The sequence below is a fragment of the Oncorhynchus masou genome, chromosome 18 (assembly GCF_036934945.1).
Source record: "Oncorhynchus masou masou isolate Uvic2021 chromosome 18, UVic_Omas_1.1, whole genome shotgun sequence".
In the NCBI taxonomy this organism is placed as follows: Eukaryota; Metazoa; Chordata; class Actinopteri; order Salmoniformes; family Salmonidae; genus Oncorhynchus; species Oncorhynchus masou.
This window is the reverse complement of record NC_088229.1, coordinates 64,789,937-64,806,228: the sequence shown is the minus strand read 5'-3', so window position 1 is coordinate 64,806,228 and position 16,292 is coordinate 64,789,937. Positions and strand designations below refer to the sequence as shown.

Sequence of the window (16,292 nt, the reverse complement as noted above, 5' to 3'; positions counted from 1 at the left end):
GGAAGCTCTGGACTGGGAATAGTCACCGGAAGCTCTGGACTGGGAACCGTGGCCAGAAGCTCTGGACTGTGATCCGTCGCCAGAAGCTCTGGACTGTGATCCGTCGCCAGAAGCTCTGGACTGTGAATGCGCACTGGAGGCCTGGTGCGTGGAGCCGGCACAGGTGGCACCAGACTGGTGACACGCACTTCAGGGCGAGTGCGAGGAGCAGGCACAGGACGTACCGCACTGGGGAGACGCACATCAGGGAGAGTGCAAGGAGGAGACACAGGACTTACTGTACTGGGAAGGCACACTAGAGGCCAGTTACGTGGAACCGGCCCAGGTTTCACCTGACTGATGACACATTCCTCCTAATGCCTGCGTTGCCGCATACTCCTAGCCAACTCCATTCTCTGGTACTCTCCTTGGGTCGACCGACCACCTCTCTATCTCCTCCCAGGTGGTCTCTGGCTCTTCCCTCTGCTCAGCCGCCAGCTCCATGTGCCTCCCCCCAAAATAAATCGTGGGGTTTCTGTGGCCGTGGTCTGATGACACGCTCCTCCAGAGTTTGCCATTCGGGCTCTGGCACTCTCCACGGCTCAACCGGCCACCCCTTGTGCCCTTCCCCCCCAAAAATCTTGGGGTTGTCCTTGGGCTTTCTGTGGCCCCGGCGTCGTCGCCATCCTCCCTCATAACCTTCCGTCTGCCGCCAAGGAAGGGTCTCACATCCTCTCATGTCCTCCCAAGTCCAAAACTTCCTCACCTCATGTTCACGCTGCTTGGTCCTTTGTTGGTGGGATATTCGGTCACGGATGTGTGGAGAGACGGACCAAGGCCTAGCGTGATTAAAGTTCCACATATTTATTTAAGCGAAACTTCCAAAAAAACAAAAAAAAAACGAACCGTGACATCAGAGGTGCAACATGCACTAACTCAAAACAATATCCCACACAGCAGGTGGAAACAGGGAACCCTTAAGTATGATCCCCAATTAGAGACAACGAACCTCAGCTGCCTCTAATTGGGAACGATACCAAGAGCACCAACATAGAAATAATACACCTAGAATACCCCGTAGTCACCCTGACCTACTATACCATAGAGAACCAAGGGCTCTCCATGGTCAGGACGTGACAATGGTTCTCGACCTTCTCCTCTCCCGAGTCCTGGATATCACAAAAAAGGGGCAGAAATGTTTTTACAAAAATAAAATGTCAAGACTTTTAATGTCAAAATTAATTAATAAATTAATCTTAATTGGTGTGACAAACTGTAGAACCATTGTCCATAATGGTTCTTTAAAGAACCATAAAAAATGGTTCTATATAGCCCCAAAAATATCCCATTTGAGGTAAGACCTAGATGCATACAACATCGAATTAACAACAGTTTATTAATCCAACAGGGGCAGGCAGAAGACAGGTCAAGGGCAGGCAAGGGTCAGTAATCCAGATAGGTGGGGCAAAGGTACAGGGCGGCAAGCTGGGTCAGGGCAGGCAGAAAAGGTCAAAACTGGAAAAACTAGAAAACAGGAACAATCGAGAGAGACCAGAGGGAAAACCGCTGGTAGGCTTAATGAAACAAAATGAACTAGCACCAGACAACCAGAGAACACAGGTATAATTATACAGGGGATAATGGGGAAGATTGGTGACACCTGGAGGAGGGTGGAGACAATCACAAAGACAGGTGAAACAGATCAGGGTGTGACAAAAAAGAGTTATAACCATTTTTTGGGGCTATATATATAACTTTTTTAATGGTTCTTTATAGAACCTTAGGAAATAGTTATTTATAACAGCTTACAGGTTCCATTTAGAACCTTATGAGTATGGTTCTTTACAGAACCTTCAAAAAAGGGTTCTGCTAGGGTTAAAAGCCAAAGAACCCCTATCTGGTATTATTTAGAACCATTATTTTTTAGTGTGTATCACTGAAAGTGAAAGGACATCATTTGTTGTGCTGCATTTCAGTGCCAGCTGGTCCTGCTTGAAGTGTCAATAGTGTTCAACTCATGTAGAAAGTTCCTGATTAGGCAGCGTAGGGAGAAACGTGAGGTCCATTTTGCATTTGCATTTTACAGAGAGGCAATGATGAGTTGGGACTTGGCTGTGTGTGCATGAGGGTGTGTGAGTGAGTGTACTGTTCCTCGCTCCCTGCTAAATGTGTTCACAGAGCTCCCCTCCCCCTCTCTTGACATAGGCCTCCTAACAGGGATTTTTGTGTGGTCTGTCTCCACCCTGTAACCAGGGCTCTTTGGGCCATAAGGGGGAGGCTCGTATGAGTGGCCTATAGAAAGTGTACGTGGGAACCACAATAAATGACGAGAGTGACGTCCTTCCACGAATATAAATCAGACAGACCACAAAGCTTCTGTATTCATGCAGAACCAGGCCAGCTTTATGGTTAGATTTGCATGGTTTGACATGGAAGGATCTGGCTCTCTCTGGCCGTTTTCAATTGCTTTCCCATTAGTTAATTAACTGTTTCCTTGCTGACCTGATGACAGAAACCGAACGGCATATTGTGGAACTAACAATGAGTGAAAGATGGACCACACCAACCGTCTTTGATAGGCAGGCCACGGTCTGTATCCAGACCCGACCACGGGTCCCCATCAAAAAATACAATTTCGTTGTAATGTTTGAGTCACTCAGATAACATACGAACACATTAAGACATGGCAAAATGTGTAGAATTGCAGGAAATAAGCTTTAAAACTACAACATTTTCTCTCCAACAACAAGAGCAATGTAATCAGTGTGTGTCGTGGACAGTGCTTGTGTTGGGGTTGGAGTTTGTTACTACACTGATAAATGACAATATCAATCCGGACCTTTTCCACCTAGGACATTTCTGTGACTGGACCTTTTCAAATGGTATTTGAGTAACCCTGGACTACACCAAATAATCAATCAATTAGAATCAATTCAAATTGACATGATTAAAACACACTGGGGTACTGCAATTAACTGTAGTGTAGTGAACTTTCAGACAAGCTGACAGCGATGGAAATTTCCCTCTTTGTTGTATTGCGGTCATTGGTATCTGTCTGGGCAAGGACTCTGCTGCACTTGCAAAAACAAATATTTGACTGTTCAATCATCTGTTTGCTGTACGTGTCACTGAATGCCAGAGTTGGTATTTATGCCACAGCTGAACCGACCACAAACCACAGTTAAACATTCATTCAATTATTTTCCTGCTGCAGTAATTTTAGCATGCATGCTGAGTCTATCCATTTTGGATAATGGAGATTGAAAAGAAACACAAAAATAGGAATCTAATATGCATTGTTGGGTTCTAAATAAACCGAGTAAAAATACCTGGACGCTTAGTAAAGCTCAACCCAAGTTTATTTACACGCTTGGTCCTACAGCTGCATAAGACCAAAAACAAATTCACACAAGTACTGGTATTTAACCCTATCTCCTATGCTGAGTCTCCTACACATCTGAACAGCCAATACATCTCTATTGCTAATAGAACCTTAGTGATATCTGTTCTTCCTTACTTCATTTGACCTGACCTCGGCCCCAAATTCCTCACTCTTCCCCATAGGGTCCCTGATGTCCAAAAATAACATATTCTGACAGAATGTAAACGGTCTAAATTTCCCTCTCTCCCTCAGTGACATGAATAAGGAAACTTCATATTTTCAATTTAGAACTCAGAACCCATCAGAATGTAACAGGAATATAATTATCAACAGAATACAATGCAGTGCAATATCAGAATCAGTAATACTATGTCATTTGTCGCAATGACTAAACTTGACGGGGTCTCAAATGACAAATGTCCCTGAGCTTTTTGTTTTTGCACTGAGACTAAAACAAAAATCCCTGTTTCAATCTTGGTAGGACTTGCTACTTAATATGGTCTTGTTGCACCAGCACCAACATCGGACTTGCCAGTAGTTAGATATATTCAGTACTGCTTCTATTTTTAGTTCTGTTAGTACAATCTATTAGATTTTTCCTCTTAGCTTTCAAAGGCAGTGCATGCTCATATGAACAGGCTCGTATTGTACATGTATTTTCATGCTGGTCAGTGAAAGTGGGACAGAAACATCTACTGTACATGTAGGAAAAGTCAGCTTTAGCCGCCACATGGCCCCACGCCAGTGAATGCAATCGGCTTTCAAACCAGCTCCTTGATACAGTTACGCAATGGTTGTCTACGCTTGCATTAATTATGCAACATTGCTGTGACAGCAATAACTCACTGGCTGTCTAGTGGGGTGAGGGGAGAGAGGGAAAATGGGGGAGAGAGGGGAAAGAAGGTGTAGCAGACCACAGTTTGGTCTGTCCCAGATTCTTCAGTAACTCTATACCTCAGCTGGATCTTGCCATTGGCTTGGCTTGCTCTAGCTAGTCATCGGGTTGCATTTCTGTTGCACTTCATGAACAAGGTGAAACTGTGCTGCTGTGAGGCAGTCCTGCAGAGCGTGCACTGCCTGACACTGCTGTGTGGGTGTGTTTGGATAAAGTGGAGTCATGATGTGATAACCCAGCTAGCACACAACCTTCTGAGAACCATATGTTTCTTTACGCTTGGTGAGAGCGTGGTTGTCCTATAGTTATTTGGCATATAACCTTGCCACAATGTTCTGGGAATGGTGCAGGATACCCAGCTAGCACATAACGTTCTGAGAACCATATGTTTCTTCGGGGGGAATTTTAGTACTGTTTTCTGCAGTTTTCCTCGTGGTTCTATTTAAAGTCATGTTCTCAGAACGTTCAGAGAACATTAAGAAACAATATTTTTCTGTCCGGAATTTCAGTACTTTAGCATAATGTTTTCTGCAGGTTCTATTTTAATTCATGTTCTCTGAACATTAAGAAAACTTTCCATAAAAAAACACAAGAAAACATTAGTAACATTCAAAGAAAGTTCTAAGAATATTATTTTAAAACATACACATTCCATTCTCAGCGTCAACAAAACTCTCGCTATCTTCTATCTTTTAGTATTTATTCGGATTTGAGGCAGCGGCCACTGTTCCTGGGATTGAAACAGGAAACAACACATCAAAATAAAGTACATTTACATTACAATTTAGCCATTCAGCAGAACTTTCCATCCAGAGCGACCCTCAGCTAATGCATTCATCTTAAGATAGACAGGCGAGACAACTACATATCACAGTCATATCCCAACCACGTATCACATGCATAAAACAATACATAATACAATACAAAATGCATACAAATGGTCTGTGTCTCATCACAGTCCCTGTCGTGTTGTAAGGTGTTCTTTTATCTGTTTTTTTATCTGTTTTTATTTCTAGTTTGAGTTACCTGGGGTGGCAGAGAGTTTCATTTAGCCATGGCTCTATTTAATACTGTGTGTTTCCCAGACTCTGTTCTGGACCTGGGGACTGTGAAGAGACCTCTGGTTGCATGTCTCGTGTGGTACTGATGAGTGTCAAAACTGTGTGCCAACTGCTTGAACAGACAGTTCGGTATCTATTTTTTTTTTTACCCCTTTTTCTCCCCAATTTCGTGGTATCCAATTGTTGTAGTAGCTACTATCTTGTCTCATCGCTACAACTCCCGTACGGGCTCGGGAGAGACGAAGGTTGAAAGTCATGCGTCCTCCGATACACAACCCAACCAAGCCGCACTGCTTCTTAACACAGCACACATCCAACCCGGAAGCCAACCGCACCAATGTGTCGGAGGAAACACTGTGCACCTGGCAACCTTGGTTAGCGTGCACTGCGCCCGGCCCGCCACAGGAGTCACTGGTGTGCAATGAGACAAGGACATCCCTACCAACCAATCCCTCCCTAACCCGGACGACGCTAGGCCAATTGTGCGTTGCCCCACGGACCTCCTGGTCGCTTTCGGTTACGACAGAGCCCGGGCGCGAACCCAGGGACTCTGATGGCACAGCTGGCGCTGCAGTACAGCACCCTTAACCACTGCGCCACCCGGGAGGCCAGTTCGGTATCTTCAACATATCAACACCTCGCACAAAGACCAATAGTGTTGAATCCCCCCTCAACTTTGAGCCAGGAGTGATTTACATGCATGTCATTGATATTTGCCCTCTGTGTACATCTAAGTGAAATACGTGCTGCTCTGTTCTGGACCAACTGCAATTTGCCTATGTGCTTCTTGGCCGCACCTGACCACACAACTGGACAGTATTCCAGGTGCCACAAAACTAGGACCTGTCTGGTTGACTGAGATATCAAGAAATCAGAGCAATGCCTCTTCCCATGTTAAGTGTGTTCAGGTGTGTTGGCCACGCCCACTAATGGCCACACCTGATCATAATAAGTGATTGTTTCCTTTAAAACGGGGTCTGTTTGAATAGACTAACATGAGTAGCTTTGTATGAGTAAAAAAAACATGGCATTCTAGCAACATCCTGGTGGTGCAGTGGACTATTCCATGATTAGTGAACAGAAGGTTCAAATCTCACAGATACCATGCCACTTTTTTTAAATGTATATGTTTGCATGATTCATGCTAATTAATTTCCATGTGACCTATCTGTGCTTAGAGTTCAAAACAGTTAATGCTAGCTAGCAGTGTTATTAAAAGTCTTATTGAAACATGTTCTCAGAATGTTATTTCTTTACTTTAATAAAACCTCCCAGGAAAACATCCAGGGAACCATAGTAAAAGTTCTCAGAACCTCAGTTTTACCGGTCAGGACACTTATGGCTTCGTTCCCAGAACCAATGGAAAACCAAAAACGTACATTCCCACAACATCCAAGGAACCAAATGTGCTAGCTGGGAAGAGTGTATGGGACTTAAAAGTGGTCAAGGACAGAGTAATACAGAGAAAATATGCTATGTCTACTATGTCTATTTAGTTTGTAAAATGAGGCCAAATGTATCAAGTTTGCAACTTGATAATGCTTGTATAATTTGTCTGATTAATACTTTAGACAGTGTGTGACACAACAATCCATGCATGACATTACCATAGTCATGCACTGCTCTGTTTAAGTACAATATTGGGTCAATTCATGATTCAGACCAACATAGTTACTCCTTGTCTTGTGTCATGCAGTGGGCAGGTTTTAATGGACAAACTCCCATGGTACTCGCACTGTTTGTCTTGTGAAGTCCTGCAGTTTCACTGGAATCCCATTGTGTCCTGTAGTTTCATATCCTGCAGTTTTACAGCTTTTCAGATTATTGCGATAGTGACTCTGTGTCATGTCCCTCTCGTTGCAGTTACTGAGGCCCGAGGAGGTGGAGATCCTGGTGTGTGGCAGTCCCAACCTGGACATGAGCTCTCTGCAGAAGGCAGCCCAGTACGAGGGCTACAGCAAGACTGACCCCACCATCAGGTACTGTAAACCCATCATTATATCATTCATTGTGTAAAAGGCCTGATGTCTTATAGATATTAAAGCCAAAATCCTGAATTTCTAAATGACCATTGAACAGCAGGAAATATCCCAGATGGTGCATCTAATTAAAGTAGGTCCTAATGATTGTGCCTAACCCTAACCTTAAAGTAAATAATCTAACGTGTTGCTCCGTCTATGTGGTCAGGGCGTTCTGGGACGTGGTGCTGGGCTTCCCTCTGGAGCTCCAGAAGAAGCTGCTCCACTTCTCAACAGGAAGTGACCGCGTCCCCGTGGGAGGAATGGCCGACCTCAACTTCAAGATCTCCAAGATTGATGCCTCCACCGAATGGTGAGATACTGCAGATGTCCTCACTGTGTTCTTTCTTATTCATTGTAAACATGTTGAGATGTACTAAAAGCAGACCTCCTTTATTCAGTTGCTATTGTCGCATTTGATTTATACAGAACAGCAACTGTGAACAAACGTGAATTTATCGTTGACCTTTTCTTCCTTCCAGGTTGCCTATATCTCACACATGTTTCAACCAGATCTGCCTGCCACCATACAAAAACAAAAAAGAACTGAAGCAGAAGTTAACTATTGCCATTTCAAATGCGGAGGGATTTGGACTGGAGTGAACTCAGATAACGACAATGGTTAAACTGCCATTTATCTTTGGTTCGTGGTCAGTAGGGTGTGTATATTTGAACATGTTCAGATATGCTACCAGTAATCTCTCAGCTTCAGTATTTCTTAACAATATACTTAATTAACCAATCTGTTTCTGTAGAATATTGATTGAAAAGTTACATTACAAGTGTAGCCTTTAAAGCTCCCTCGTTTGTGCTATAAATAACTTGCCTTTTGGATATCAACATGGACATGGAAAATGTTCTGCCCAGTCCATTAAGCAATGGAGTTGTTTATTAAAGTAAGAGGTTGAATGTAGGTCAGAACAGGGCTGGGTTGGTCTGTGATAAAATAGTTAAACAGTCTGCCAGTACTGTGGTGTCAGCTCTTAAAGTGACAGAGCCCATCTCTCCTCCTCAACAGAGTTCCTGTACCGCCTCTCTTTGACAAAGGCCTTTTCAGGCCTAAGATTTCAATCATTCCGAGTCTGATGGTAAATTATGAACACAGATATTATCTTGTTGGTATTTATACTAATATATTTTGTTTTCAGAGGTCTCAGAAGTTTTGAAACATTTGGAAGACGTTTCTGTTATGTAGTTCGGGAGCAGAGTTTTTAGACGACCCTTTCTGGATGTTTTCATGAAAGGGAATCAAGCTTCGGTAAGGTTTATCATGTTGGGGCGGCAGGTAGCCTAGTGGTTAGTGTTGGTCCAGTAACCGAAAGATTGCTAGATTGAATCCCCGAGCTGACAAGGTAACAATCTGTCGTTCTGCCCCTGAACAAGGCAGTTAACCCACTGTTCCTAGGCCGTCATTGTAAATAAGACTTTGTTCTTAACTGACTTGTCTAGTTAAATAAAGGATAAATAAATACAGTAGTTGTGCTGGTATATGGCTATTATTGATGTGGGAACTTACTGTGTACCTTGTTTGCTTACTCCCACATTGTCGGTGATGCCTCTCGGTACAGATTACTTCTCTTGGTACAGTTGGCATATTGTATGGAGAGGTATGAAATAGTTACAAAACACCAATGAGATCACGATTGATATCAAGGCAAGTATGAGTTCGGTGGACCTCGCACATCTGCAGGTTAGAACGATGAGATGGATTCATGAAATGTACAGTATCGGGAACTATGTCATGTGATTTAATGCTGTTGTAAAGGGATCTCTTTTGTAAAGTGGGGACACTTGTGTGGTAGTTAGCTCGCTCAGGATGTCCACATTTCATGGACTGTATGATTCTTCTAAAATCTTGAAAATAAAAATAAGGTCTTTGTTGAAACAGATCTGTTGCATGTGTCGCTCCTGTTGCATGTGGTGTCCAATTAACCAAAGGTTAGCAGGCTTAGACGATCTTGCCTTACATTGAGTCCTCCCTCATCACTCTTTCTCCTCAGGTAATGGACACTTACACTAAAGAAAGTCTGCCTGTGCTTCTCTAACAGGAGCAATCGGTTGTTTGGATTTATGAGCCCAGGTCAACTGTTTATAGTTCTCCCCAACAGTGAGGAAGTGAAGCTGCAATGCATACCACCAACTGTGATGTAATGGAAGTTATTTAAAGTATACGGCATAGATAACTATTTACATCTCATCATTGAATGTATATGTTGGACATGGGGATTTAGTCACAGTTAAGTTCAGTGGAGGCTGCTGAGGGGAGGACGGCTCACAATGATGGCTGGAATGGAGTGCATGGAATGGCATCAAACAAATGGAAACCATGTGTTTGATGTATTTGATACCATTCCACTGATTCCTCTCCAGCCATTACCACGAGCCCATCCTCCCCAATTGAGGTGCCACCAACCTCTTGTGGTTAAGTTATCCTGCACTGTAGAAAACATACGAAAGGGTCTGAATACTTTTGTAAATGTGATATTTCATTTTGTTATTTGAAATACATTTGCAAAAATGTACGAAAAACTGTTTTTGCTTTGTCATTATGGGGTATTGAGTGTAGATTTAATTATTTTATCCATTTCAGAATAAGGATGCAACATAACAAAATGTGGAAAAAGTCTAGGGGTCTGAATACTTTCTGAATGCACTGTAAGTTATCCTGCATTCTAGAAAACCTACTAATCATGTGGCCTGTTGCTGATTTTAAACATGTGCACTATGTTCTTCCGGAGAAGCCTTTTAGCATAGTTGACGTGATGAGCTAATGCTTTAAATTGGGAAAAGGTTAAGCAGTAGCCAAGCTTGTGAAAATATAGACCAGTCCCCCAATCACAGGAGGGGTTCCCCAGCTAAAATAAAATGACTAATAGCCTTCCATTTAAATCTGGACCCAGCTGCTGCTAGGAACCTCTAAAAGCATCTATGTATAGACAGTCTCTGTAGTCTTTCTCTAGTCTATGTACAACGTTGTACTCTAGCCAGCTGAGAATGGACTCCTATCATAAAGGTTATCAGATAGCCAGTCAGTCAGCAACCATACTCACATGATAAACCATAGAGACTGTTGTAGATGGCGCAATCACATCACATGGCTGATCAGAAGGTTGAGTCTCTCAGTAATCTATTTGACCTTCCTACAATCAGACAGCTATGTGTGTCCAGTTTGGCCCCGAGTGACTGACAGCCCTCTGTCTCACACCTCAAGGTTGGTCCAGATCAAGAATCAGGCCAAAGGTAGACCAGAGAACTCAATAGCCAGGGGCCACCTTCATATTTGCCTGATCAAGGCCATATAACACCTCACCACATGCCATCGGAGGCGTGTTAAAAACACTTTATAAAGGTTACCGCCATTCATCAGATCAATGTGTACATTCATAGTTTGGATTGCAACTGGAAAAAAGACAGTTATCGCATTCAGAATGCCTTCGAGGCATATGCCAGGCCACTGCTGATTGACGAACAGGGTTGGACAGGTTGGGTTGCTACAGCAGAGGACTCGACTTAGAATTGTAGAGTGTCGACAAGCAGAGTAAAAAGGTGCTCCCATTTTTGTGTGCCTTTGCTGTACTCTGAGAACTGAACGTGATATTGATATAAACCCAATGTATCTGAGCGTGGACTGGTTGAAAACACATACAGGCATAGGATTTTAATTTGACCTGCAGTGTCGCAGCAAAATTATTCCAAACTTTTTGTCCTTAATGTTGCTTGAGCTGTGGTTAGGTTATTATCTGGTCAAAACGAGGCTACATGAAAAGCGGAATACTGTTAATATAACTGTGTGCTAGTGTGTTTTCGGTGAATTTATGTAACCGATGAAGCTCATCTGCATTATCCTGCAGTGCAGGAAAATTCTCAGCAACAGAAGAGTGATCTAATTAAGATCCTACATCTGAGTACCAGTACTTGCAAGCGAGGTCACAACAGGGTCTAGGTATGTTCACTCATGACAGCTGCCCGAATACCTCAGCTGTGACTCCTTGGCTCACATTACCCAGTGGTTCCCAACCAGGGGTATTAGGACCCCTGGAGGTATTTGGCCTATCCACTTGAGAAAACTCATGAGATCATAGGCTTACTGGTAAAATGCACATGAGGGGGTACTTCAGGGGTACTCCGGGCAGAGCAAAATTCAGTTGGTGGTATAGTAGCCGAAAAAGGTTGGGAACCACTGTCATAACCCATTTTTTACTGGCACAGGTTTAGTCTCTCTAGACAGACGGGTTACCTCCCACAATGTACCAATGTTCCAGGTCTGGGATTTCCGAGACTAGCACAGGTTGGCAAACCTACAGCACTACACCGTTGCTAAGTGCAGCAAATTGTAGATTAACTGATTGCTCTCAGGTAGAGAAGAGTATAAGAACCTTATGTCCAAAGTTCACTGAAACCACTCCACATCATGCAAAAAATGTACTTATCATGAAACCAAATTCATAACTCTTAAGTCATATCCACAAGTATCTGTTTTCATTCCTTATTGTCTGCTACTGTAGTTCTACTGTATAGCCTGCTATGTCCCAGTTCTTCACAATAACAACTTCTTCCCTTTTACATTTCATTGACTTAACTACATGGCTGTGAATAGTGTTGTCACACTCCTCCAGCCTATGACCAGTATAATAGGAGGGAAATTATGAATGTTTTGACTTTTCATCCATAGGTTATTGCCTCCCGAGTGGCGTAGGGGCTAAGGCAGTGCAAAAGGTGTCACTACAGACCCTGGTTTGATCCCGGGCTGTACCACAACCGGCCGTGATTGGGAGTCCCATATGGCGGTGCAAAATTGGCCCAGCGTCGCCCGGGTTAGGGGAGGGCGTCATTGGAAAATAAGACTTTAACTGACTTGCCTAGATACATAAAGGTTAAATAAAATACATTTAAAAAAATGTAGGGCAAGGTAAACATTTTAGGGTCAATGTCAAGGTTGTACAGAGTATTGGTGACACATGTTTATTTTGCTTAATCTAATACTCTAGTACTGCACACGCATTAATGTGTCAGTTAACCATCTAAATAAAAAAGGTTCTGAATGTTGTTTTGCACTGTACATGGCGTTCACAGATTCCATTGTAGTGAAGTGACATTTGTCATACAGGCTATTATATGTATTATATACAGTACCTCTCACCCAAACCCGTAATAAGACTATGCAATGAATATTAAACTGAATATCTGAGTGCATTATCATGTGAATGCTATAGGCCCATAAGCAAATCCGAAGGTTCTAGTCAAAGTAGCGAGCCTTGCGTCACCACTCGGAATACTATAAGTTACACGTGTCCAACATAACCCTAATATTAACAGGCTGAGAGACAAAGAGCTAATATCTTGCGATCAATGTCCCAGCATTAAATGATTGAGTTAACCTCAGCTCAGAGCTGCACAGTTAGAGGCCGAGCATATACAGTGAGGGGAAAAAGGTATTTGATCCCCTGCTGATTTCTTATGTTTGCCCAATGACAAAGAAATGATCAGTCTATCATTTTAATGGTAGGTTTATTTGAACAGTGAGACAAACAAAAAAATCCAGAAAAACGCATGTAAAAAATGTTATAAATTGATTTGTATTTTAATGAGGGAAATAAGTATTTGACCCCCTCTCAATCAGAAAGATTTCTGGCTCCCAGGTGTCTTTTATACAGGTAACGAGCTGAGATTTGGAGCACACTCTTAAAGGGAGTGCTCCTAATCTCAGCTTGTTACCTGTATAAAAGACACCTATCCACAGAAGCAATCAATCAATCAGATTCCAAACTCTCCACCATGGCCAAGACCAAAGAGCTCTCCAAGGATGTCAGGGACATGATTGTGGACCTACACAAGGCTGGAATGGGCTACAAGTCCATCGCCAAGAAGCTTGGTGAGAAGGTGACAACAGTTGGTGCGATTATTCGCAAATGGAAGAAACACAAAATAACTGTCAATCACCCTCAGCCTGGGGCTCCATGACCAGTGTGGTTGTTACTGACAAGAAGCAAATGGCTGAGCTCTTTAATTAATCACCACTTCATTAAGTCAGGATTCTTATTTGACTCAGCCATGCCTCCTTGCCTGTCCAACATTTCCTCATCTTCCACCCCTTCTAATGCAAGTATCGGCTGTCTCAGCCACTGCTTGTCACCAAAGGAGTACCCCAAGGCTCGATCCTAGGCCCCATGCTCTTCTCAATTTACATCAACATAGCTCAGGCAGTAGGAAACTCTCTCATCCATTTATATGCAGATGATACAGTCTTATACTCAGCTGCCCCCTCCATGGATTTTGTGTTAAACTCGCTTCAACAAAACTGTCTTAGTGTCCAACAAGCTTTCTCTGCCCTTAACACTGTTCTGAACACCTCCAAAACAAAGGTCATGTGGTTTGGTAAGAAGAATGCCCCTCTCCCCACAGGTGTGATTACTACCTGTGATTACTACCTCTGAGGGTTTAGAGCTTGAGGTAGTCACCTCATACAAGTACTTGGGAGCATGGCAAGATGGCACACTGTCCTTCTCTCAGGACATATCAAAGTTGCAGGCTAAAGTTAAATCTAGACTTGGTTTCCTCTATCGTAATCACTCCTCTTTCACCCCAGCTGCCAAACTATCCCTGATTCAGATGACCATCTGATTCAGATGACCATCATGCTAGATTACGGAGACATAATTCATAGATTGGCAGACAAGGGTGCTCTCGAGCGGCTAGATGTTCTTTTCCATTCGGCCATCAGATTTTCCACCAATGCTCCTTATAGAACACATCACTGCACTCAATACTACTCTGTAAACTGGTAATCTCTGTATACCTGTCGCAAGACCCACTGGTTGATGCTGATTTATAAAACCCTCTTAGGCCTCACTCCACCCTATCTGAGACATCTACTGCAGCCCTCATTCTCCACATACAACACCCGTTCTGCCAGTCACATTCTGTTAAAGGTCCCCAAAGCACACACATCCCTGGGTCACTCGTCTTTTCAGTTTGCTGAAGCTAACGACTGGAACGAGCTGCAACAAACTCAAACTGAACAGCTTTATCTCAATCTCTCCACTCAAAGACTCCACTAACTATAACTTTTTTTATGGACATGGGATAAGTTTAGAGTTAGTTTTTGTCAAGTTGAATGGGAAGAACACAACAGAAAGACAAAAGTAGACGAAATATCCAAGTCTCACAGAAGACGGCTGACATGCTAGCTAGCCACAACGAGGACCAGAGTAGCATGGATACACAAGAAGCCACGATCTCAAGCAAGAGAAAGAACAAAACTGACCAGGAGGAAATCCTTGCAACCTCTTTACCTCAGACCCCAAGTAAAAATCCACCGGTGAAAAAAAGTAAAAGAAGGCATTTCCATGTCGGGAACTTTTCTCTGCAATCCAGTCCCTGTCTACTAAACAAGACGCCACGCTCTCCAAAGTGTCCATCATAGAGCGGGCTACAGAAGAAACATCAAAGAAGATCGATAATCTGTCAGAAACTGTCAATCAACTACACAAAATTGTGAGCGAGAACAAGGGAAAGATAACGTTCCAAGAGAATGAGCTGAAAAATAATGAGCTGTGTGAGAATGTAGCTGAACTTCAAAGGTACTCTCGCAGGTGGAATCTGAAAATCCAAGGTGTAAAAGAGGTAGAGGGAGAGGATATTAGAGAAGTAGTCATTAATATCCTGGGAAAAGTGGCACCATGCATCAAAGACAGGCTAAGAGACGTGATTGATGTGGTACATCGACTTGGGAAACGAAGATCTGATGGACCCCCTCGCAATATCATCTTGCGCTTAACTATGCGCCATTACAGGGACATCATATGGAAAATGGCCAATGGGAACAAGTTTCTGGACGAGAAGAAACTCTGCATCAAAGAAGCTCTGATACCGCAGGACCAGGCTGCCAGAGAGAAACTGTGGCCGCTTATACAGAAGGCGCGACAAGAAGGAAAGAAGGCGGGGTTCAAGGGCCCACACGCGTTTATCGAAGGAAGAATGATTACTGGGTAACTCTGTTGACATTAAGCAAATTGGAACTGTGAGTACTACCATGAGTACAGTTAATGTACTGCCAATTATACATGTACCGTTCGAACTACAACTGATGAACACGTGCCAAAGAAAAGGAAGAAAATAGATGTTATTTTGTTAACCACCGCTACCTCATCTGAGCGTAGTTTTCCATCGAGTAATCCTCTCAAGGTCCACTGTTTGTTTTATTGTTCACATTAATACTTGTTATCTAATTTGTGTTCTTTCTTTTTTAATGCAGGAGCTCGTTTTCAATTCACTCAATACCGTTAGTCTGAATGCTAGGGGTTTGAGAAATCCTACAAAAAGGAAAGCTTAATTTTAATACTGTAAACGCAGTAATGCAGATTTTGTCCTTCTTCAGGAAACTCATTCGGATGAAAGTGATTTGAAATTTTGGAAAGCACAATGGGGAGATGTGGCCTATTTCAGTCATGGATCAAATCATTCTGCTGGTGTTTTGACACTTATTCACAAGTTTAAAGGTGACATTCTAGAATCCACATCTTCACAAGATGGGCGATGGGTCATAGTAACTGTTAAACTTGACAATGCTATTTTCATCATCTGTAATGTATACGGACATAACTCACATGCTCCTAATAAGACCCTTTTTACCCAATTTACCAGGAAAGTACAGGATTTAAACAACAAATACTCTGAGGCTTTTCTAATTATTTCAGGGGATTTTAATGAAACACCTGATGCATCTGCTGATCGTTTTCCTCCTAGAACGAGTCAAAACCTTCAAAATAGTAACATTATCATTACATTATGCAAGGATCTCTGTGTTGAGGATGCCTGGCGTTATTTCAATCCGGATGCTAAGGGTTATACCTGGACCAACAAAACTATGTCACGTAAAATCTAGAATAGATTTATTCCTAATTTCCCCTTTTTTGTTACAATTTGTTATAGATGTAGATCATCAGTTGGCTCCCTTG

The 16,292-nt window shown here is 42.8% G+C and overlaps 1 protein-coding gene across 2 annotated transcripts in view; it reads left to right on the top strand.

Annotated features, from left to right (window-relative positions):
• The window catches only part of LOC135505121 (probable E3 ubiquitin-protein ligase HECTD2), a 33,699-nt gene extending 24,475 nt beyond the window's left edge, over positions 1-9,224 (top strand). For both annotated transcript variants that reach the window (XM_064924227.1, XM_064924225.1), the window contains exons 19-21: positions 7,181-7,296; positions 7,505-7,648; positions 7,818-9,224. In XM_064924227.1, the coding sequence (XP_064780299.1) occupies positions 7,181-7,296; positions 7,505-7,648; positions 7,818-7,938 (381 nt within the window). In that variant the 3' untranslated portion in view covers positions 7,939-9,224. The remainder of the gene's footprint in view (positions 1-7,180; positions 7,297-7,504; positions 7,649-7,817) is intronic.
• The last annotated feature ends 7,068 nt before the right edge of the window (positions 9,225-16,292 follow it).